The following is a 24,118-nucleotide window of genomic DNA, read 5'->3' on the forward strand; positions in this document are numbered from 1 at the left end:
TGGTTCCTTTTCCTGTTTTCTAAATGCTGGTTGCTCAAACCCCTTTATAGATCATAGCATATTATCCAATAGTTCATCGTGTATATGTCCATATTCTCCTCTAGATTATGATCTCCTAGAGGATGGGGAAGATCTGTCCTAGTGCCTACCGCTGTATCTGGGAAGAAGATTGTTGAATGAATAAGTAAATGACACCACAGAATCCAAAACAAAGATGACAGCACACGTGGGAGGTCTGTCACTCACCAAAATGATTAGAATGGCACAGTGGACTTTAAATCTTAGCTCTAACACTAACCAACTCAGCGACCTCTGGGAAATTGCTTTTCTCTTAGCCTTAAATTTCACCTGAAAAAAGAGAGATCAAGAGACTTCATAAGTCTGTACCAGGGAATGGAAATCAGCTATTATGTAAAGAGCTTAGCATTTTGTCTAGCACACAGTCAGAGCTCCGTGCATTACTGACACTAGTGTTATTAATAATAAATATATGATAATCCAAGCAGAATGAGAGTAAGGCATTGTTCACTAAATGCATGTTGATTGAGCACCAACCAGTGGAAGATGCTAAAGCCAAATGGATGGACTTCACTGTAGAGAGGGAAGGGCCACTTCCATGAAGGTACCCTTCAATGTGCAACAGTTGGCTGGTTGAAAGAGAAGTAGAGAAATGAGACACGAATGGCTGGACAGAGAATAGAGAACGAGGGATGAATTCCCAAGGAGAAGCAATATGCCTGCTGAGAGTTTGGTTGGTAAGGAGAGGAAGCAGTCAAAAATGCCTCCAGAGATGGAGTTTGAGATCACCAAGTTGCTGGAAACAGCCTGACACCCAGCAGAGGTGTCCAACGGACAGGGCTACCATGGGACAGAGCTTTGGTGAGACCTTGAAGCTCAAGATGTATACTTGGGAGTGATGTTGAAGCCTTGGGCAAGGATGAGTTCTCCTACCTACAACTCAAATTGTACCCTTACCCATGTCTCAAGTGGCACATAGTATATTCCCTGCAAACCTTGATAATCACTAACCAAACTGAGCAACTTGGAACAGGTGCCAAGTTCAGTTCTTGGCACCAGAGTAGACCAAGAGGGAAAGTGTTTCATAAAACACACCTCAAAGGGAAAGGGCATGTGGGTCCCTCCCACAGCCTGGGTACTGAGATAAAATTCCAGTGGTATGTTGCTTTGGCAACAGTTGCCTAGTGAGAAAGATGATGATAGAAGAAGCAAAAAAAAAAAAAAAAAGGCAGGAACAACAAATCATGCCAAATATTTCATGGTCGTTTCAAAGTTTCTCGATAGAATATTCTAGGGATGGATGTAATAAAAATGTCTCCTGCTAATTTTTCTTCAACAAACAGAACTTTGGAGAATTATTGGGTGCCAGGGGTGGGGAAGGGTAGTTACGAATGTGATTACCAGTGTTGCCCAGTGAGTGAAGATCAGACAATTGATGCCATGTGACCCAACGTTCTGGGTTTCCCTGCAGGGTGATGCCAATGGCCATCCAGTTTTCCATCCTGATTATGCTGCACTCGGCTCTGGTCCTCATCACCACAGCAGAGGATTATAAGTGTTTGCCCCTCGTCCTCCGGAAAACTTGCTGTTGGATTAACGAGACCTATTTGGCCCGGAACGTCATCATCTTTGCATCCATCTTGATTAACTTCCTGGGCGCCATCTTGAATATCGTAAGCATTCCAAACCCACCAACCCTCTGGCTTCTCGCGTGCAGGCAGGAATGTAGGATTTATGGAGCCTGCAGCTTCTTTGATTGCCTTGGTACCACTTACCTTCAAGTGCCTGGTGCAGCCCCAACCTTAGGGATAGAGAACAGAGATGCGGCTACTATCAGAGCTGTGCATCTTACTGGTGGCAAATTGTCTTTTTCCTAGGGGGGGGGTGGTTATCTGCTCCAAAGGAGCGTAAACGCCCTAAAGTTTCTATATTGTCAGTGCCCAACCAATTATAATCGTGAATCAAAGTTCCCTTTAATTAAGTACCTACCTGCTATGTGCCATGCACTGAAGGAGGAGCTGCACGTGTTTTTCTTAATAAATCCTCACATAAACCCCGTGAGGTAAGTCTCCTTATCCCCACTTTATGGCTAAGGAAACTGAGGCTCAGAGACATGAAATAACTTGCTAATAAGGTCTGTCTGACTCCATGACTCATGCTCATTCTCAAATGCTAAATTGTATCTCTGGGAGTGGGGGTGGGGTGGGGAGTGGAAATAAAAGAGCTGTCATTTCTTGAGCACCTACTATGTGCTACAGGTAGGTATTAACGTTCCCATGCAATGGGTAAGGAAACTGCACTTCAGGAAGCTTGAGATCTTGCCTATGACTTTCTAAGGGTTCATATTGGATGTGACACATGGAACTTGGATGATTCTCTAGCTGCCATATTTATCACTGTTTTTAATTTGGTGATCCATGTTTTAATGATTTCATTTTCTCTCTAGAATGGTAACATGATAGCGACAGCATTTTTTGTGTATATACAAACAGTCTGTGTTGTCCAAGGCTTAGTTAGTCTAGATTTTAGGAGTGATCTGTCTGATTCCAGGTTTTGAACTTGGCACATTGAGAGAGGCCAGTGGAGGCATCCATCTTGTGGCTGAGCCCATCATTGTGCCCTTTGGGCCTGAGGGAGGGTCTCTACGTGTTCAGGGACCCAAACTGGGGACTCACACAGTTGTCAGCTATGAGTTGGAGGCTTATACTGCCTGAAATTCATTGTCCAGAATGGCCCAGTAATTACTTACAGTCTATGTTGCCCAAGCTCCGTGGTTGGCCTTGTAGGAAAGGATTCTATGGGATAAAGAAAAAGGAAAATCCTAATCTAATTAAAGTCATCATCTAATGAATATTTTATAGATTATTGCAATTGAAAGTGGAAGTGCTTAGGAGCATTGATCATGGTCTGCGGAGGCGTAGCCAGGATCTCAAGGCTTGAGGAATCAGGTATTTCTGGGGTGCAGGATCTGGAAATAAATTCAGTGATTCAGGTCAGTGTTACCTCTGGACCACCCAGGCCAGAGTGGTGCAGCAGGAAGTTCAGAGGCTTTGGAGTCAGATAGACCTGCCATCAAATCTCAGCTCTACCGCTTACCAGCTCGATGATCCCAGACAAGTTACTTTACTTCTCGGAGTTTCATATTTTTCTATTGTAAAATGGGGATAAAAACAGTAGCTACATCACAAGGTGGTTGTGAGGCTTTTTTGTCCAAAGTGTCTGGCACAGAGGAGGCGTTCAGCCAATGGCAGCTACTCTTTCCCGAGCACCGCAAAAATCTGCCGCAGTTTCTGGCCTAGGGAATGCCCACCACCCCCCTTACCGGCCCCGCCTCATGCTAAGAGTCTTTCTGGAAAACGTGCCCCCCTCAGATCCCTAGAATCCTCCTAGCTGTTGATGAGGAGACAGGCTGCGAGCATCCCCCAGACCTTTTCTCCTGCCATCTGGCTCTCTTCAGAGCCCCACAGGCACTCTCCACCGACCCTACATGAAGGGGCCAGCAGAGCTGTCTTAACCTGGCTTTGGGGCTGGCTTGCAAATGCTTTTTCTGAGCCAGTACCTTCTTTAAAATGAAGGAGGAGATCCCAGCTGGCACCTCCATTCTGGAATGAAGCCCCCTATAGGGCCTGGTGTGCCCAGGCTCCTGTCGAAGCTCGAAGCTCGGCACACTGCTTTGTTCCCAGCACTCACACTGACTTTGTTGTTCCTGTGTTGTTTTGTTTTGTTTTGTTTTGTTTTTTGTCGTTGTTGTTGTTGTTCTTTTTTTTTAATCCGCAGCTGTGGTGTGATTTTGACAAGTCAATACCCTTGAAGAACCTGACTTTCAATTCCTCAGCTGTGTTTACAGATATCTGCTCCTACCCAGAGGTATTTATTCTCAAGCTCCCCTGGGCAAGACTTGGGCCTAGGTACCTCCACCAGCTCCACACAAGGCCTGCTTCCTTCTTCTGCCCCTCCTCCTCCTGCTCTCCTCTTCCTCCTCCCCCTTCTCTGCCTCTCCTTCTCTCCCCTGCCTCTTTCCCACCCTACTTCTAGCCTTTCCTGATTCTCCCTTCTTCTTCCTCCTCCTTTCTTCCTTCTTCACCTGTACCTCTATCCATTTTCCTCTTCCCCTTCCCCCCCTCCCCTACTCATTTCCCCTTCTCATCTCAAAATCCTAGAGCAGAATGTGCTGTTGTTCCCAATGTAGGGCAGAGTTATGGCTCAAATGGTATTTGCTGCCTTCAAGAAGAAGGGATGGAAGGAAGAGAGGTAGGGGGAAGGGAGGGAGAGAGGAAGGAAGGAAGGGGAAAGGGAGGAGAGAAAAAAGGAAGGAAGGAAGGAACAAGGAAGGAAGGGAGGGAAGAAAGGGAGGAGAGAAAGAAAGAGGGAAGAAGAGAAGGGAGGGAAGAGAGAGAGGAAGGAAGGAAGGAAGGGAGGAGAGAAAGAAAGAGGGAAGAAGAGAAGGGAGGGAAGAGAGGGAGGGAGGGAGGAAGGAAGGAAGGAAGGAAGGAAGGGAGGAGAGAAAGAAGGAAAGGGAAGAAGGGAAGGAAAGGAAGGAAGGAAGGAAGGAAGGATAAAGAGGGGAGGGAGGGAGGAAGAGAGGGAAGGAAGGAGAGAAGGGAGGAAGGAGGAAGGGGGAGGGAGAAATAGAAGGAAGAAAGCTAATGAGTCACAAACACAGAAAACCACAACTAAACTTAAAGCAAAGAGCAACACCACAGGGTCAGGAGGTGTCCCAGCAGATACCCATCATCATTATGTAAGTCTCACCCTCCCTTGGCCACAGAGCCAGAGGTCTGGCCCTGGGCCTTGGGGTCAGCCTATGGCACTGGACAAAGGACAGTCTTAGGCTGTGTTAGCCATAGCCCAGAACTTTACATTCAGGGGCAGAAGTTCTGGGTCAGGAGAGAGGACAGCTGGGATGTCCCAGCAGACCCCAGCCAACCTCACACCCCAAGGACCCAGGTAGACCCTTGTTCTCTAAGACCTCTCCATCATCTGGGTGGGGAAAAGCTCTGTGTTGTCTCACTGAGGCCCCAGAATCGTTGTGCGAAATGTTCTGAAAAGGAGAGAAAGCTTCCTGCCTTGTACAAGTACAGAGCATCTATTTGATGAGCATGGCATCATTCAATCCTCCAGCTGTAGGGGGCACAGGTGGTTGTTATCTCCATTTTCTAGATAATGTAACAGAGGCCCAGAGAGTAACTTGTTCAGTGCCCACCCAGCACCACTCCTGCCTGCCTTCCATCCTCCCTCACGTCTTTCCTTCCTTCTTTCTTTCTGTCCTTCTCTTCTTAATTCAGTTCTCGAGACTTGGAACTGCAGTTCAAACCCTGTCTGGATTGTTCTTGACTTTGTGCTTCTGCATCTAGCCTCAGTCCTCCATCCCTAGGGGGGAAATAGGCTTTTCTTAAGGAAGTCCAGGGCAGGATGGGACTAGCTCTTGTTGAGGGACCTCCTCCCACCAAGTACCAAGAGAGCAGAGACTTCATGGACTCTGTGGGCCACCAGCTCCCTGAGAACGTCTCAGTTTGGGGGGCATGAGCAGTGTTCCAAGAGGCAGTGAGTTGGCCACCCATCAGCTGTGGAGAGTTAGGCAAAGCTGGATTTCACTCCCGGCTGAGCCCCTTCACCTGCTAGCAGTGGAATCATGAGTCAGCTCTTCTTCTCTCTGAACCTGAGCTTCCTTGTCTGGAAAGTGGGAAAAAAAATATCTTCTTCACACGGCTCTTGTGGAGTTAGGGAATATCATGTTGTCATGGTGCCTACCTAGATGAATTAGCGGATGTGGAGCTCCAGTGTGTCATCTGACATGAAGTTGGTGTTCGTGAGCTATTCATCTGGGCTTCCACATCGCCCTAAAACGGTGCATACCCTTGACCCCAGACCTAAACTCCCAAACTCAGGACCACAGCACTCATGGGTTTGCCAGTCCTAAGAAAGTGGCTTTTGGATTACATATCATCTCTGTGCTTTGGTTTCCTTATCTATAAAACGAGGAGGAAACTAGTACCTTCCTCAAGGGCAGTTGTGAGGATTAAGGGCATTAATCCATGTAAACTGTCCCGAGTAGCATCTAGCACAAAGTGTCTGCTCATTAAACATCAGCCATGATGTATTTCTGATTTCCTGTAAGAAGGTTTTGAGCCTGCACCACTGAGACACGTTTATCTCTAAGTTACATTCCTGTATCACTGTGCTACTGTATCATGTACATTATGGAACATATTCAAAATGTAGAAATGTTAAAAATGAGATAAATAAGAGTTTCAATACTTTCCTCCCACAAACAAAGGATCATCTTGCTCAGGGGTGAGCAAACTGTGGCCTCTAGCCAAATCCTACCTGCCACCTGTTTTGTAAGTAAAGTTTTATTGGGGCCTAGCCACACCCATTTAGTACCAATTGTCTATGGCTAGTTTTTTGGGGTAAAGATTTATTTACTTAATTAGAGAGAGAGGGAGAGAGCACGCATGAGTGGGAGGGGGGGCAAGGCAGAGAGAGGGGGAGAGAGAGTCCTCAAGTAGACTCCATGCTGAGTGTGGAGCATGATGGGGACTCAATCCCAGGACCCCAAGATCATGACCTGAGCAAAATCAAGAGTCGGCGCTCAACCAACTGAACCCCCCAGGTGCCCTGTCTGTGGCTACTTTGATAGTACAGTTGGCAGAGTTGAGTAGCTGCAAGAGATGGTGTGGGGCCCGGTGAGCCAAAATATTTACTATCTGACCCTTTACAGAGTTTGCCAACTCCTGGCATCCCCCCAGATGCAGGCATCCCACTGGCCTAAAAGGTGGGGATCTGGACTCTTTCCATCACCATCTACCACCAACGGCCTGATCTGACTGACCAGTTGCCATCTTGATATACGTGGTTGTGCCTCCCTACCTAGGGATTTGTCCACCAAACAAGAAGGAATTAGACCTTCAGACCTTGTAAAAGACTTATTCACACACAATGCCTCCCAGCACTCACACTCGTGTGTCCCCAAATCCCTTGATCTCTTTGAGCTTTGGCTTCCTCATCTGTGTACCTAACCTCTCTACCTCACCCCATGAGAAACAGGACTCAGCCTGAAAGCATGTGATATAAACATATCATATAAACATGGATGATGTGGTGTAAGCATAAGAGGCTGTTCTAATATATGGTATCAAGTATAATTTAGTCTTGAACTGGAGCTTGCCAATTACTCAAAATGGATGAAGATACAGTAAATGACAGTGAAGAAAGCTGCATTCCAACTATGATGTGAGAAATCATCTGGGGGAGGGAAGAGACACGGGTTTGCAAAACAAATGCTGATCACACGCACAAACCCAGAGTGTGGTTATCTCAACACCTGCACGGGGTTCTCAGCAGGCTTGATAGGAAGACCTTCATTTTAGAGTCAAGCCCCTTTATTATATGCGCTGGCACATTTGAATAAATAGTCAACTGTATTTGCAGGAACAGTTAGAGCTTGCTAACGTTTTGAAGTGTCCCTGAGAGCCAATCTCCCACAGGGGTGTCATTATCTGTGTCTTTGCTCATTAAATACTTGCTGTCTTGATGAAGATGAGAGAAGAAGGGGGGGGGATTGAAAGAGGAAGACAAGAGGGAGAAAAATCAAAAAGGAGGCAGAAAGAGGAAGAGAAACAATGAAAAGAAAAGAGAATCCATGATCAAGCAAATAGGCAGATTTTTTTTAAATTCCAAAAGTGACGATAAAAACTGGTGCTTTCATCTCTCTGGTTAACTCCTCAGGTGGGAGTCCAAACCCCGAGTGTCTTGGAGGAAACTTTATTCAGGGTGGTCAGAAATCCCCAGCTGCTGCTATTCAGGATAAAATTAGGTTTTCCCACGTTCCCGCAGTGGCAGGCCCACCAAAATATTCAAACAAAGGAGTGTCAAATGGCTTTGCAGTAATTTCAGAACTTTTTCTAGTTGAACAGAGGGCTGTTACATGAGCCCATTTTGTTTCTGCACAGAGCCGATCAGATGTTATGGCTAAATATATAAAGAAGATTGATGTGTTTTTTCCCAAGTGATAAATCAGTTTTTGGAATTGCCTTTCCCCACAAAGAGCCCAAAAGCCATAAAGGCACAGGATGATCCAAAAACGAACAAGCCCACCTTGCTGAAGCTTAGGTTTCAAGTCTTTAAGGACATTAACAGAACATGGGAAACAGAACAGGTATGGGAGGCAGACGCTGTGTGGTGACCTCGAATGAAGGAGGACTCTTCTGCCATTTACTTGCTTTGTAGCTTTAGACAAGTCACTTAACTTCTCTGAGCCTTAGTTTTCTCATCTATATAATGGGATTATTTTTTGTTGCTGTTTTGTGGAGCCCATCACGGGGTTTGAACTCACCACCCTGAGATCAAGACCTGAGTCGAGATCAAGAGTCGGTTGCTTAACCGACTGAGGCACCACTATAATGGGATTATTAATAATATCCATCTCATAAGATTGTTGGGGTGACAAAAAGAGATGACATCCATAAAACACTCATTAAATTTTAGTTTCTTTCTTGTCTCTTTCTTGAAGCTTTTGGTAACGAGGGGAAAATAGTGCCTGCCCAAGTGGAGATCTGAATTTAAGGAAGATAGGGCCATTACAAATTCTTTAAATGCACAATGTTCTATGCTCCAAACATGAGATTATCTACATGATCATGTGTCCGATGTATGACTAAAAACTTGAACAGGCCATATTTTCATAGCCTGTTTCCCTCTCATAATCTCGCTCTCCTGGCCTCACCAAGTGTTTCCAAGATGGTGACCACCTTGCATTGCATCGTTCTCAGGGAGCCAGATCCTTCAAGACCCTGCACTTGTTGCCCATGCTTAGGGTGTGGCCTTGGAGGGCACACACTTAATTCCAACAGTGTCACCATCTTCCTCTCTGCTGATCGTTGTTAGCTGAAAGCGTATACTTCCTAGATGTATGTTTCACAATTTCAAATTGCTGTCCTCTGGAAGCACATTTAGTTTCTGAAAGTCACTGAGATGCATGATCTGGCTGGACATCACTGTTCAAGAATCAAACACAGGCTGCGTTTTTATATTTTTCAAAAATGGACTCTGATGATGATTTACAAAAATTTGAGTTCAGTCATCAAAGAAGTACAGCCAAGACAAGGACATAGTCTTGCAAGTGACTGCATTGAATCAACCAGTAAGCACTGCCAAGATAAGCATCATCCTACATTTTTAAAAATACTGTGTAGTAATGCCTTTCCATGTCTCCTTGCGGAATAAAGTGCAGACATCTCAGCAGTACATACAAGAGTTTCTCAACGTGGCTTTGCCTCCTGTCTCTGCCCTGCCACACCTGTGAACCCCTAATGTTCAGGACCCTTTCAGGGGGCACTCTAGAAGCTATGGAGCACCTGAGTTCCTGGGCTAACTTAAAAGAACACATAGACTATTGGTCGTTTGACAGAAATTTAGTCATTGTGTTGAGCCCAGCAACCTTCCAAGTTGTAGGAAACATGCAATTTATGGGCCCAGATGCAGCTGAAAGAGAGGTTTTCACAAAGTCATAATACTTCGTAGCTTCCTGTTCCTCTCCATTTCCTGGTCTAACTCCCACTATTCATTCAAGCCAGAAAAGAGACAGAGGAAAAACTCCTGATGCTATTTACCCAGGGTCCTCATATCTTTGATGTCCTATGGTTTACAGCATCACCATAAGGTTCAACTTTAAAGCAGAAAGTTTCCTAAACTGTGCAAGGCAGTGAGCAAGGTGGTTCTTTTCAGTGGAATGGAGGGTGATAACAGAGCTGCCAAGAGGACACTAACACAGTCGATGGAGGCAACAAAAAGAGAAAGATCCACCAATCCATTGTGCAAACATGGGACTATATTTAACTACTATGACTTCAGATGTCTTGGCAGAGAAAGAAGGAGGGCAACTCATTTGAAACTTACCTGCCTGCCACTGTTACTAGCTCTCTTTATGATTAATTATGTGGTGTTTTGATATACCCAAGGCATTCATTCCATAGATTTGTTCCTTTGTACCTTTGAGTTCATGTCATTCTATCTTCCTAGAATGTTCTCCCTTTTCCCTTTTCTGTCATGTGAATCCTATCCATTCTTCAGATCCAGTTCAAATCCACCTGTCCCGTAAATCCTTCTCCAAACGTGTGTTCCTTCTGCCTCTGTGCTCCATCATATTTGATCACATTGCTGGCAGAGCACGTCCCACAGCACATTGGTGTTGGTCTCTCCACGTCAGGTTTACATCTTAGACCACAGGATATGGTCCAGGCAATCTCTCACCTTGGAATTCCCAATGCCTAACAACATGCCTTGATTGCAACAGCCACTCAGTAAATCCTTATTACACTTCTTAAACTTAACTGTTGTGCCCTCATAAAGTTTTTCTTAAAGGCATAATCATTTTGACAGCTTTGATTTAATACATGATTCATAATTTGCATTGACAAAACCGTGCACAACCCTTCATTATGATGCAGGTAACAATGAAACAAGATGCTTCAGGTCTACCCACCTCTCCTCTATCTGTTAAAATGATGGATTCAGGGCATCAAGATGAGTTACCTGAAAATCTTGCCAAGGGAAGATCTTAAAGGAGAGTTGAAGAAAGCTCATCATCCATTTGAGACATGGATGTAATTGGATTTACTAAGAAAAAAAGATAAAAGTAAAGGGTGCCCAGACACAGGGGTCTTTAGGGATAGGCACGCTGCCTTGTTCATTCCCAAGTCCACCACATGCACGATAAAGGCACGGGACCTGGCCCTCAGAGGGGTCTCATCAGGGTCCTATCCACATTTGTTGATATCACTGTTGAAAGTATACATTAATGAGTCGGTTTGACTTAGGAACTCAATAAACGTGTCTTCCATAGTCGCTTGGAGATTTCTAGAAATCTTACGGTTTCCTCTGCCCATCCAGAAACTGTCTCTTCCTGTAATAGGAGAGAGGAGACAGCCAGTTGTTACAAAGAGCCATGCATAAGAGGGCTGAAGTGGATTTTAGGGATTATCAAGCTCAGTGTGTCCACTGGAGTCACATGTATGTGGACAGATTGCTCCCAAGGGAGGGGACCAATCCACTGTGCAAACATGGGACTATATTTAACTAGGTGCCATTTTCCAGTTGTGAGAATTTGAACATTTCACTTAAGCTCTGTGAGTTTCAGTCTCTTCACCTGTAAAGTGGGAATTGTGATTCCCATCTTGGCCAGTTATTTTGAAAATTACAAAAGAACCAAGTGGGCCTTGATAACACAACTTTTATTCTTTTTTCCCACTGGAGAGTCAGAATCCAAACCGGACATTCAGAATGCTACAGTGGGTTGCTTCTGTAAGGGAAAGAGGCTGGGGAGGATCATACAGAAGGCTGAAATCTGGCTGGGCAGACTGAGCTGTGGGGGCCACATCAGGATTCCAGCTTGAGTGGCACCAGACTGGCCTTTTGAACAGCTACTTCTTATACAAGGAGATGAATCTTATCCTGAGTGTGGGTGGTGCTATGGAGGAACGAGGCAGTTTCCAGGACACCTGGAAATGCACACTAAGGCTTCTCAGAGGAGAGGACACTTGTCAGAGGAGTGAGGCTTAGTCACATGGATGAGCTCTGAGCAAGAGGACATGGGATGCAGAGCACAGAGGCCCAGGAGAGTCAGGAAACAGCCATGGGAGACGCAGGTAGATGGTGAGGCTGAAGCATATGTTGGGTTTGGAAAATGAAGGGAAATCTGATCCGTGCTGGCCTTGTGAACTTCCCACTCAGAAAGGAGAACACCATTTGAAGGAATGGTGAGCCGTAAAAGGCCTTCAAGCTGAGGCATGGCATGATGAGGTCTGTGTTTTAGAAATTCTAGAGAGAGAAAGAGAGCGTGTGTTCAGTGGGGGTTGGGGGTTGCAAGCAGACAGAGTTGCCAGAAACTGTTCTGGAACCAGAACAGACAATGCTTGGGAGGGGAGGGCTGCCTGGTTGTGAACTCTCTGAAGGAAGTGGAGGCTACAGACTTAGGGTGGCCTGACTGTGGAGTGTGGGGAAGAGAAAGGCAGCAAAGAAGAGACCAGTGGTTCTGGCTTAGGGCTGGTGTGAATGGTCCTCAAACGCCAGGGAACAGAGGCTCAGGAGGTGGTAAGGAAGTGATGAGTTCTGTTGGGGGCCTGTTGAACTTGAGGGAAGTCTGAGGTCTCCAAAGGGAGGTGCTCAGCCACCATCTGCGTCAGGAGACCCTCTGGCACCCATGCTGAGGGGACTGGCCCTCCCGTGTTCCTGTTGAGTCTGACCACCTCCCCCTCTCTGTTTCCAGTACTTCGTCTTCACCGGGGTGCTGGCCATGGTGACCTGTGCAGTTTTCCTCCGCCTGAACTCTGTCTTGAAGCTGGCAGTGCTGCTGATTATGATCGCCATCTACGCCCTGCTGACCGAGACCATCTATGCGGGCCTCTTTCTGCGCTACGACAACCTGAACCACAGTGGAGAGTAAGTGCCCGCAATCACATGCTCAAAATGTGCTCAACCCCCAGTGGGGAATGGAGCCCTTGGGAAGATGATTGAGATGGCATCACCAAAATTTGGGGACCGTTGGATATTTTTTTTTTAAAGATTTTATTTACTTATTCATGAGAGACATAGAGAGAGAGAGAGAGAGAGAGAGAGAGAGAGAAGCAGGCTCCCAAGGAGCAGGGAGCCCGATGCGGGACTCGATCCCAGGACCCTGGGATCATGACCTGAGCCGAAGGCAGACGCTTAACCGTCTGAGCCACCCAGGTGCCCCCGTTGGATATTTTCTGTTCCTCAGCTCAGGCACTCGCTAGCTTACAAGTCTAGGCAAAAATCCCTTGTTTTCAATTTTAAAGTTTGGACTGAGTCATAACTAAAGAGTATCTCCATTCTCCTTCCTCCGAACCTAACAATTTATGATTCCTTCCAATTTGACAGCTCTGAGATGCATAGGGTCTGATTATAATTTGGCTGTGACGGTATTAATAGTAGGAGTCACTGTGCATTGAACACTTACCTATGCTCCTTGCACTGGATTATTTGTGGAATACAGGAAATTACAAAAAATAATGTCTCAGCCTAGATTTCTTGCAACAGAGCCGGAGACAAGGCGAAAGGCCAGCACAACTCCAGGGCAGTGAAAGGGAGGGGAAGAGGTCAGGAGGCAAACACAAGCTGACATGGTATTTTGTGGCCATGTGGGTCGTGAAGAGATTGAAAGGAGCCACTCAGGGGCACCTGGATGGCTCAGTCGGTGAAGCGTCTGCCTTTGGCTCAGGTCATGATCCCAGGGTCCCTGGGATCAAGCCCCGCATCGGGCTCCTTGCTCAGCGGGGAGCCTGTTTCTCCCTCTCCCTCTGCCTGCCGCTCCCCCCGCTTGTGCTCTCTCGCACTCTCAAATAAATAAAATCTTTAAAGATTTTGTTTATTTATTTGAGAGAGAGAGAGAATGAGAGAGAGAACACGAGAGGGGGGAGGGTCAGAGGGAGAAGCAGGTTCCCCGCTGAGCAGGGAGCCCGATGCGGGGCTCGATCCTGGGACTCCAGGATCATGACCTGAGCCGAAGGCAGTCACTTAAGCAACTGAGCCACCCAGGCGCCCCGCAAAATCTTAGAAAAGAAAAAAGAAAGGAACCACTCAGTTGAAATGTCTCTGGATGGGCAGTGAAGTGGGGAAAGGAGGCTCAGGATGCAGAAAGGGAGAGGAATTTCTCCGCTGGCTCCATCCCTTTCCTGTCTCTTGTGAGTCACAGCTCCATCTCTGGATGAATGTCCTGGTGACAGCCAGTGGTCCTTCACATAGCCCCATGGGGAAGCCAGACCCCACACCTGCAACATGGAGCTTCATCTGAGCCGGAAGTGGCAGAGGCAACGGGCCTCAGGTCTAGGAAGCACAGGGCTAACTGAGACCACAGTAAGAGGCCCACCGAATGAGAAAAAGATGAGGCAGAGATTGTCCAAAAAGCCTCAGAAAGTGTGCTGGATACTAATCATATGAACATCTATGAACCAACCCCTGGAAATAAACAACGCTAATAATGAGTCATATTTACTTCTGCATTTTTTAAAGATTTATTTCTTTATTTTAGAGAGAGAGAGCAAGAGTGGGAGGGGCAGAGGGAGAGGGAGAGAGAGAATCTCAAGCAGACTCCTTGCTGAGCATGGAGCCTAATGCGGGGCTTGATCTCACCACCCTGGAATCACGACCTGAGCCAAAATAAGAGTCGAACGATTAACTGACTATACCACTCAGGTGTCCCTACTTCCGCATTTTTAAAAGGATGAAGTATCTCAGATATTTAGCTGAAGTTCTCTTGTCCCCGGCATTAGTCTCCTCTCTCTCTCCTAAGAGCCAACTTCTAATGCACTTAATGTGTATCCTTCCCATCCATGTTTTTTACGTATATTTAGTTATGTCTATATTATAATTTACTTCTAAAATTATTTCGGCATCATGCAGTATTGCATTTCTTAGATGCATCGAGGTTGATAGCCACAGATGTAATTCTGCAGACTGCTTTCACAGTCTGCAGCTGTAATATGTTCTGATTACATAATATGAAAGTACCAAAATATGTTTATCCTTTGACCTATTAATAGACATTCAGGCTGTTGGCAGTTTTCCCTACTTAAAAAATGCTCAGGGACCATTATCAAAAACGTCTCCTGGAACTTATATATAAAAGCACACTTGCTGGATTGTAAGGTATTTGTATTTTCCACTTTGTACAGTATTGCCACATTGCTTCACCACTGAATCACAGCAAGCTAAGTGTCATCTCTCCACAACCTCTATGATTATTGCTCACCATCACCCTGAAACCAAGTGTTCCCCATCCCGGCACTCATGTGTCCCACCTTTGCTAGGCCCTGCAACTTCACAGATGAATAAGACATTATTTTCATCATCAAGGATCTCAGGGGCAAACAATTACAAGTAAGTGCATATAGGAGGGCACAGTAGCTACTGAGAAAGTTATCACTGAGATGTAGATTGACAGCCTGGCTACACCATTCACTGGATCGGTGAACTAGAATGAGTCGTTGGACAACTGAGCCTCAATTTCTTCTTTCCTGGAATAGGGCTAATAATGTCTTAATCATTGATATGACAGTTAAAGAGGAACATGTATGTAAAGTGTTATCACAGGTATGGCATAAGATCAGCACTTAGCAAATGTAGTCATTAGCATGACAACAAAAGAAAGCATCATTCAAACTGGCTGGTTTATTGTGAGTTTCAGAAGGGGAAATGGGAACTAATAGCTAAACTAAGAATTTGGCATCAGGTCCACAAATGGCCAAAGCTCTGAACTTGGTGCTTGAGATGTGAATGCACATCCTGGCTCCGATAGGAATCAGCTGTGTGAACTTGGGCACGTAGCTTCTCCCTGGTCCTCGATCTTAAATCTATAAAATCAAAGCTATGCAAGGGATATTACATTATCTATTGTACACATAGTATGGAATAGAATGGATCCACCCAACTTGCATTGTAAAGTAGTTAATTACATGGTATTATTTTCATAATATATACAAAGTACAGAAGTAGGTTTCAAAAATAGTATGAACCGTACAGTCCTAAATTTATAAACATATTTTTGCATGGAAGAAAAAGAAATGACATTTAGTTGGCTCCAAAATATTTTTTAAAGGTTTATTTATTTATTTAAGACAGAGGGAGGATGACCTGGAGGAGGGACACAAGGAGAGGGAGAGAAATCCTCAAGCAGACTCCCCCTGAGTGTGGAGCCTGATGCAAGCCTGGATCGCAGTATCCTGAGATCATGACCTGAGCCAAAATCAAGAGTCGGACGCTCAACCGACTGAGCCACCCAGGCGCCCCTAGTTAACTCCAAAATATTAACCATTGTTTTCTCTGGGTGGTAGTCGTAAGGACAATTTCTGTTTTCTAATTTGTGAATTTGTATTAGCTTCCAAATTTACCACATTAGCATAAATACTTCTGTAATGAGTAACACTCAAATTAAACATTAATTTCTATGAGACATCAGATAAGATGCTCTCTAAAGACTGTTATAGCCCTTGAGAATTAGCATTATTCTACATGTGTTTTTACTTAATTATGTGCCTTTCTGTTAGCATGGGGAGATGGTTGTATTAATTCTGTGATTTTATTACTATAAATAAATTAATTCAAAATGTCACTGGATTTAAGTCTGTGCCACCCAATATCAAGCAAAGTGTTATAATTTCATACACATTTTGGTCATTTGGCTCTCTTGGATGTTCTTCAAAAAATCACAGAATCTACCAGGAAAAAAAAAGTTCCTTCTAAATTCGAAAGACTGTTCTTTTTGGATGTTCCTTGGCCTGGCTGACTTCCTATGCATATTTTGCAATCTTGACTCCAGCCATAATATTTCCAGGTGAAATAGAGCTTAAAGACTAAGAAACCATTTATAACAATTTTCTCGTACTTTTCTTCTGATCTAGCCAGCTCTTTATATTTGGTCAACCACTGCTTTCCAGAGGTATTTGTGTTTTCTCTCGAAAGCGTGTTGCAAGTGATACATTGCTGGCCTTCCAAAAGTCTTCTACGTCACAAAGAAAAGGATGTCAGAAGTGCCTGGGAGAGCAGGAGTTCCGTGAGGGCACACTCAGGAGGAGTTAAATGCAGGATGTGTCCCATTCTATGAAGCTGTGTGAAGAAGGGATTTGTTTCAAGCATCCCCAACAGCAGTAAGAACAAGCAGCTGCAGCTTTTCAGCCAGCTAGCTTAAGCAAGATACATGGCCCATATCTATAGAGCTTGTCCTATCTTTTCCTCCTGAAGTCTTACCACCCTTGAAGACTCAGCTCCTGTGTTCCCCGAATATCCATCCTGGGTTACTTTCTCCTCCCATGTATTCCCATGGCAACAACGACGTATTTTTACAATGGAGTGCCTTGTGTTATGAACTTATCTATCTGTTTGGTTCTCTCCTTTCCTGGACTGTCTTGAGGGCAAAGACAATGTGCCTTCTTCATTTTCTGTATCCCAGCATGTGCCTGGCACACAGTAGTGCTCAGTAATTATGTGCTTTGCTGGGGCTATAGACAACAGACACAATAATGAGTACCATCTATTATTAGCATCTTATCTCCAAGGAAAAGCAGATGGAACTAGGAATTCACAAATCTGAATCTTGTGCCAGCCTGCAGACATTTTGGTCCCCTGGGTCCCTGTATGCACAAGAGCTCCCCAAGAGAAAGCACATTTCTGTTCCTGAGTCCTTGTTCTAGCTGCAGATCTGGACTGGGCCCGCCTGGATCAACTGAGAGCATCCTTGACATAAAGCTAGATGAGAAGCTGGTCTTGGCAGCAGGGTTCATGCCCCCATTTCCTGAGCCCAGTGCTACTCCTGCTCATCTCCCGTGAGGAGAGGAAAGAGAAGGCTGGAGACCACCTGGGTGCAGCCATATCAATGTTCACTCTCCCCCCTCCCACTACACACCTCATCTCCTCTTTGATGGCCCCTTGTGTCCTGAAGCCTCATCAGAGTTAGGTCACTAGTGAGTATATGTGTGCTTGTGGTTGGGAGACAATAAAACAGAGAGTGACGTGATCCGATTTTAGTGACACAGAACATTCCGGCGACCATGTTGGAAATAGATGGTGGAGGGCAATGCAAGGGGCTACTGAAAGTCATGGTGGCTGGACTCAGGTGTCACAGGTAGAGATGGAGAGAGTGGAGGGACTAGGGACGTATTTGGGTGGAAGAGCAGACAGGATTTGGATATAGGGGTGGTGAGGGCTGACTCCTAGGTTTGCTTTTGTATTTGGCTCAAGCACTGGGGTGAGTGGATGAGGGGGGCATCGCCCAAGATGGGAGAAAGGTGGGGGAAGAACAGGAGGTAATGGAAAGCAAGTCCCACCATCCCTACAGACAATTTGTCTAAAACATTTTTATTCTGAGTTTTCTTCATTAGCCACCGGAAACCTGTCAAGGGGACTGTTTATTTCCACAAATCGCCTGTGTCCATATTCAAAGTCCAATGTTGCTTCCTCTAAACCCTTTGCCTCCTGGCCTAGCTTGTCCTGAGAAAGGCTTCATGCTGGGCTGAAATGAAGGAGAGAAAACATTCGGAATCAAACAAGGGTCTCCCTGGAACTTCTGATTTCCTTGGGTAACTGAAAGTCACATCAGTGTTTAAATACACACTTACCCATCTTCAGCTGCCTTCCAGCTTGGTCTCTGGGAGAGCCCAGGACAGGCCAGACCAGCAACACCTTAGCTTGTACCCAAGCAAGGACAGTGAATGGAGCATTGGGGAGGGAGGGGGGTATCAGTCCAGGAGGAGATGATGCACAGGGAACAGAGCCTTTATTAAAAGATATAAGAATTAAAATGGGGATTATAACAGTGCCTGACTCATGGAATTGATGTAAGAATTTAAAAAAATTGATAGAATTAAAAGTGTCCAACTCATAGAATTGATTTAAGAATCTAAGTGAGGGTGGAGCAAGATAGCCAAGGAGTAGGAGACCTGGATTTCGTCTCCTCTCAGGAATTCAGCTGGATAGGGATCAAACCATTCTGAACACCTACAAACTCAACAGGAGATCGAAGAAAAGAAGAGCAACAACTCTCTCATCAGAAAAGCGACCACTTTTTGAGATTTGAGATAATTTCTTCTAACAGATCAAAATATACCCTAAATATCTAGTGTATGGTTTTGTTCTACTCTTCCTGCCTGATCACATTCACTCCCTTTTTTTTCTTTTTTTAAATCCTCTTCTTTCTTTTTTCAAACAACTTCTTATCAATTCCTTTTATAAAATTTTTTAGAATTATCATCTTTACAGTCATATACCATCCCTTCATCATATCAACCCTTATTTTTGTACATATATAACTTTTTCTTTCTCTAAAATTTTGGGAGGCACTTTCTTCTAACAGACTTTTAGTCTTTCAAAGTTAATTTTTTTTTACTGTCTTTTCTTTTTTTTTTCTTTTTTCTTTTCATTTTCAACCAACATCTTATCATCCCTTTTTTTAAAAAAATTTTATTTTTCATTTTTAGAGTCATATTCTATCCCTTCATAGTAGTTACCATCAAAAAGGACAATTACAGACCAATATCCTTGATGAACATGGATGCAAAAATTCTCACCAAAATACCAGCCAATAGGATCCAACAGTACATTGAAAGGATTATTCACCACGACCAAGTGGGATTTATTCCTGGACTGCAAGGTTGGGTCAACATCTGCAAATTAATCAATGTGATACAATACATTAACAAAAGAAAGAACAAGAATCATATGATCCTCTCAATAGATGCAGAAAAAGCATTTGACAAAGTACAGCATCCTTTCCTGATCAAAACTCTTCAGAGTATAGTGATAGAGGGTACATACCTCAATATCATAAAAGCCAACTATGAAAAACCTATAGCAAATATCATTCTCAATGGGGAAAAACTGAGAGCTTTCCCCCTAAGGTCAGGAACATGGCAGGGATGTCCACTATCACCACTGCTATTCAACATAGTATTAGAAGTCTTAGCCACAGCAATCAGACAACAAAAAGACATAAAAGGCATCCTAATCGGCAAAGAAGAAGTCAAACTCTCACTCTTTGCAGATGATATGATACTTTATGTGGAAAACCCAAAAGACTCCCCTCCAAAACTGCTAGAACTCATATAGGAATTCAGTAAAGTGGCAGGATATAAAATCAATGCACAGATATCAGTGGCATTCCTATACACCAACAGCAAGACAGAAGAAAGAGAAATTAAGCAGTCGATCCCATTTACAATTGTACCCAAAACTATAAGATACCTAGGAATAAATCTAACCAAAGAGGCAAAGGATCTGTACTCAGAAAACTATAAAATACTCATGAAAGAAATTGAGGAAGACACAAAGAAATGGAAAAACGTTCCATGCTCATGGATTGGAAGAACAAATATTGTGAAGATGTCAATGCTACCTAGAGCAATCTACACCTTCAATGCAATCCCCATCAATACCATCCACTTTTTTCAAAGAAATGGAACAAATAATCCTAAAAACTTGTATGGAACCAGAAAAGACCCCGAATAGCCAGAAGAATGTTGAAAAAGCAAAGCAAAGCTGGCGGTATCACAATTCTGGACTTCCAGCTCTATTACAAAGCTGTCATCATCAAGACAGTATGGTACTGGCACAAAAACAGACACATGGATCAATGGAACAGAATAGAGAGCCCAGAAATGGACCCTCAACTCTATGATCAACTAATCTTTGACAAAGCAGGAAAGAATGTCCAATGGAAAAAAGACAGTGTCTTCAACAAATGGTGTTGGGAAAATTGGACAGCCACATGCAAAAGAATGAAACTGGACCATTTCCTTACACCACACACAAAAATAGACTCCAAATGGTTGAAAGACCTCAATGTGAGACAGGAGTCCATCAAAATCCTAAAGGAGAACACAGGCAGCAACCTCTTTGACCTCAGCCGCAGCAACTTCTTCCTAGAAACATTGCCAAAGGCAAGGGAAGCAAGGGCAAAAATGAACTATTAGGACTTCATCAAGATAAAAAGTTTTTGCACAGCAAAAGAAACAAGTCAACAAAATCAGAAGACAACTGACAGAATGGGAGAAGATATTTACAAATGACATATCAGATAAAGGGCTAGTACCCAAAATCTATAAAGAACTTATCAAACTCAACACCCAAAGAGCAAAGAATCCAATCAAGAAATGGGCAGAAGACATGAACAGACATTTTTCCAAAGAAGACATCCAAATGGCCAACAGACACGTGAAAAAGTGCTCAACATCACTCGGCATCAGGGAAATCCAAATCAAAACCTCAATGAGATACCACCTCACACCAGTCAGAATGGCTAAAATTAACAAGTCAGGAAACGACAGATGTTGGCAGGGATGCGGAGAAAGGGGAACCCTCCTACACTGTTGGTGGGAATGCAAGCTGGTGCAGCCACTCTGGAGAACAGTATGGAGGTTCCTCAAAAAGTTGAAAATAGAGCTACCATACGATCCAGCAATTGCCCTACTGGGTATTTACCCCAAAGATACAAATGTAGGGATCTGAAGGGGTACGTGCTCCCCGAAGTTTATAGCAGCAATGTCCACAATAGCCAAACTGTGGAAAGAGCCAAGATGTCCATCAACAGATGAATGGATAAAGAAGAAGTGGTGTATATATACAATGGAATATTATGCAGCCATCAAAAGGAATGAGATCTTGCCATTTGCAACGTCGTGGATGGAACTGGAGGGTGTTATGCTGAGCGAAATAAGTCAATCAGAGAAAGACATGTATCATATGACCTCACTGATATGAGGAATTCTTAATCTCAGGAAACAAACTGAGGGTTGCTGGAGTGGGGGGTGGGGTGGGAGGGATGGGGTGACTGGGTGATAGACACTGGGGAGGGTATGTGCTATGGTGAGCGCTGTGAATTGTGCAAGACTGTTGAATCACAGATCTGTACCTCTGAAACAAATAATGCAATATATGTTAAGAAAAAAAAAATAGAAGACAGCAGGAGGGGAAGAATGAAGGGGGGGGAATCGGAGGGGGAAACGAACCATGAGAGATGATGGACTCTGAAAAACAAACTGAGAGTTCTAGAGGGGAGGGGGGTGGGAGGATGGGTTAGCCTGGTGATGGGTATTAAAGAGGGCACGTTCTGCATGGAGCACTGGGTGTTATGCACAAACAATGAATCATGGAACACTACATCAAAAACTAATGATGTAATGTATGGTGATTAACATAACAATAATAAAATTAAATTTAAAAAAAAAAGAATCTAAGTGAAAGCAGTTAGAACAGAGGCAGCCAAAAAAAAAAAAAAAGAACAGAGACAGCCATATCATCAGCACCATGTACCTGTCCCTTAAATAGACTAACATCTAAAGAAAGAGGAAGAGATCCTGGTCTTCGCATGGATTTTTGTGATGAGAAAGTTTCAAAGCTCTTTGAAGTCTGGGAGTGTTCTGCAAAGGGAAAACATTTTTATCAATGTAAGTGCATTGTCGAGATGCTAGACTCTAGACTCGTCCACCAGGTGTGACCAAAGTGACCTCATACCTTGGAGAATCAACTGATTTCTGAATTAGCCTATATGGAAACCCTCAGACAGCAGCCCCTATCACCTAGTGGGTGCTCAAGAAATATTCCGTCCTTTCTGTTTATCCTGCTCCTTTCTGAACCTGGTCTGCTACTGAGTCTCTTTGGGGTCCCTCCATGGTTGTAAATTCACCCCACTTGCCTTTCTTCTTCCAACAGAGATTTCCTGGGGACAAAGGAGGCATCACTGCTGCTGATGGCCATGTTCCTCCTTGCTGTGTTCTACCATGGACAGCAGGTAATCTAACACTTTGCTCAAACTCCCCTCTGCTACCTGGCATTTCCCATTACCGTGAAACTGACCTACAACGCTTCTGCTCTTCTTTGCAGCAAATGACCTATCAACTGCTTACAGGAAGTGGTGATTCTTAATGAATCGATTCCTAATAAAGACCACCTAATTTAAAAAACTAAGCTGGAGATGACGATTTGGCAAGCCAGGTGGTTTTTATGTCTTTCAGGTATATCTCTTTCAAAGAGATCATTGTTATGAAAAAAAAAAATGCTTTCAATTTCTGCCTGAGGCAAACCAGGATCTCTCCCAGTTCCATTATTGCCTACATAAAGTCATTCCTGGAGAAGTTGTGTGCTGGTCTAGGGAACCATGCAGGTGTGAGGATCAGTTGAGCCAGGGTCTTAATCCAGCCTCTGACTCTCAGTTTGTGGCCTTAAGCAAGTCGCTCATCTCCCTGAACCTAGAGGCCTTCCTCAGGTGTGAAATAGGATAACAACACCTGGATGGGTCCGTTTTGAAGAACCATTTGAGATTATCATGTGCAGCATTTTGTGCACTGCCTCACATAAGTATAGGAAATGCTTCATTCCTTATTTGTCTCAAGCAGATAAAGTACCTAAAGTATATCGATGCCATTTCCCTATGAGCCGCTACTCTGCTGGGATCTGGGGTGGGTACTGTGGCTAGCTCTGTATAAAACCCCATCCCTGGTCCCAAGGGTTCCAATCTCCTGGAGGAGAGCAGACCCTAAATAATGCGATGAGGGACCTGCTATGTGCGGATCAGGCCGTCCAAGGACTTCAAGAGTTGGAGGGGCAAGAATTTATTCTGCATGGGAGCGTGATACCAGGCTTTGCCTAGGGGATTTACCTGCTGTGGCCAGTAGGACATCTCCATGTGGACTCAGACCATGAATGCTGTGGTGTTCATCAACAGGGGAGATTTTCTCTCCCTGGTAGAGCCAGGTCCTGCCAGATTCTCTGCCCTGCCCTGGATCCCTGTCCATCTTTCTTTGATCTGCATGCACTTCAAAAAAAGTAACCAGAAAAGGAGAAAAACAAAACAGGAAGACTCTCAGCTAGAGCAGAAATAGAAACATAGTGCTGAGAAATCACCATGAAAACACGGAGGTAATCAACCCTGAGAAACCCTGAAACAGCTCCAAACCCCGAGAACCTAGAAATACATACGAAGTGATGTGTAATAAGGGGGATGGTAACATGTAGTCAAGGTGGGAGAAAGACAAGTATAAAGACTTAATAAGGAAGAAGGGTTAGTGTGTATCAAGTTCCTACTCTGTGCCTCTATTATCTGTATCATCCTCCCAACAACCCAGAATGGTAGTTACTAGCAGTCCTGTTTCACAGATGAAGAAAGTCATGCTACTCATCTAGTTGGGGGGTGGGGGGAACCAGTTTCAAACCCAGATCTTTCTCCAAAGCCCACCCTTTCCACTTCTCTAGAGTGGAGAAAGAAAGAAGTTAACATACCAACAAAATGGCCCCAGGCACTCAATCTTGCAGTGTGACTTTGATTTGGTTTTAAATTTGAGCTGAAATCATGGCAAACTAATAAGCCAAATATCAAAGTCTAGCCATTTCCAGAATTCCTGTATTTAGGTATTTCTGGCTATCTGTCAGAGCTGGGGTCATATCGTCCATGTCTCGATGGCTTCTGGTTACAGAGGAGAACTCCTTAGTCTGACACGCAAACAGCAATCCATCTGAGGGCTATGAAGACGGAATCAGACAAGGCGATCCTACAGAGAAACATACCCACCCTCCACCCCCCATGTTTGAAACTGAGGAA

The 24,118-nt window shown here is 44.4% G+C and overlaps 1 protein-coding gene across 1 annotated transcript in view; it reads left to right on the forward strand.

The window, feature by feature from the left end:
- Positions 1-24,118, forward strand: part of ADCY8 (adenylate cyclase 8) — a 227,586-nt gene that overhangs the window by 174,627 nt on the left and 28,841 nt on the right. Inside the window, exons 10-15 of the mRNA XM_064587441.1 lie at positions 1,490-1,691; positions 3,796-3,885; positions 8,066-8,176; positions 9,098-9,160; positions 12,278-12,456; positions 22,234-22,312. Coding sequence (XP_064443511.1) covers positions 1,490-1,691; positions 3,796-3,885; positions 8,066-8,176; positions 9,098-9,160; positions 12,278-12,456; positions 22,234-22,312 — 724 coding nt within the window. The remainder of the gene's footprint in view (positions 1-1,489; positions 1,692-3,795; positions 3,886-8,065; positions 8,177-9,097; positions 9,161-12,277; positions 12,457-22,233; positions 22,313-24,118) is intronic.

Source organism: Mirounga angustirostris, unplaced genomic scaffold (genome assembly GCF_029215605.1).
Source record: "Mirounga angustirostris isolate CCGP_5_RB_7025 unplaced genomic scaffold, mMirAng1.0.hap1 SCAF_4, whole genome shotgun sequence".
Taxonomy (NCBI): Eukaryota; Metazoa; Chordata; class Mammalia; order Carnivora; family Phocidae; genus Mirounga; species Mirounga angustirostris.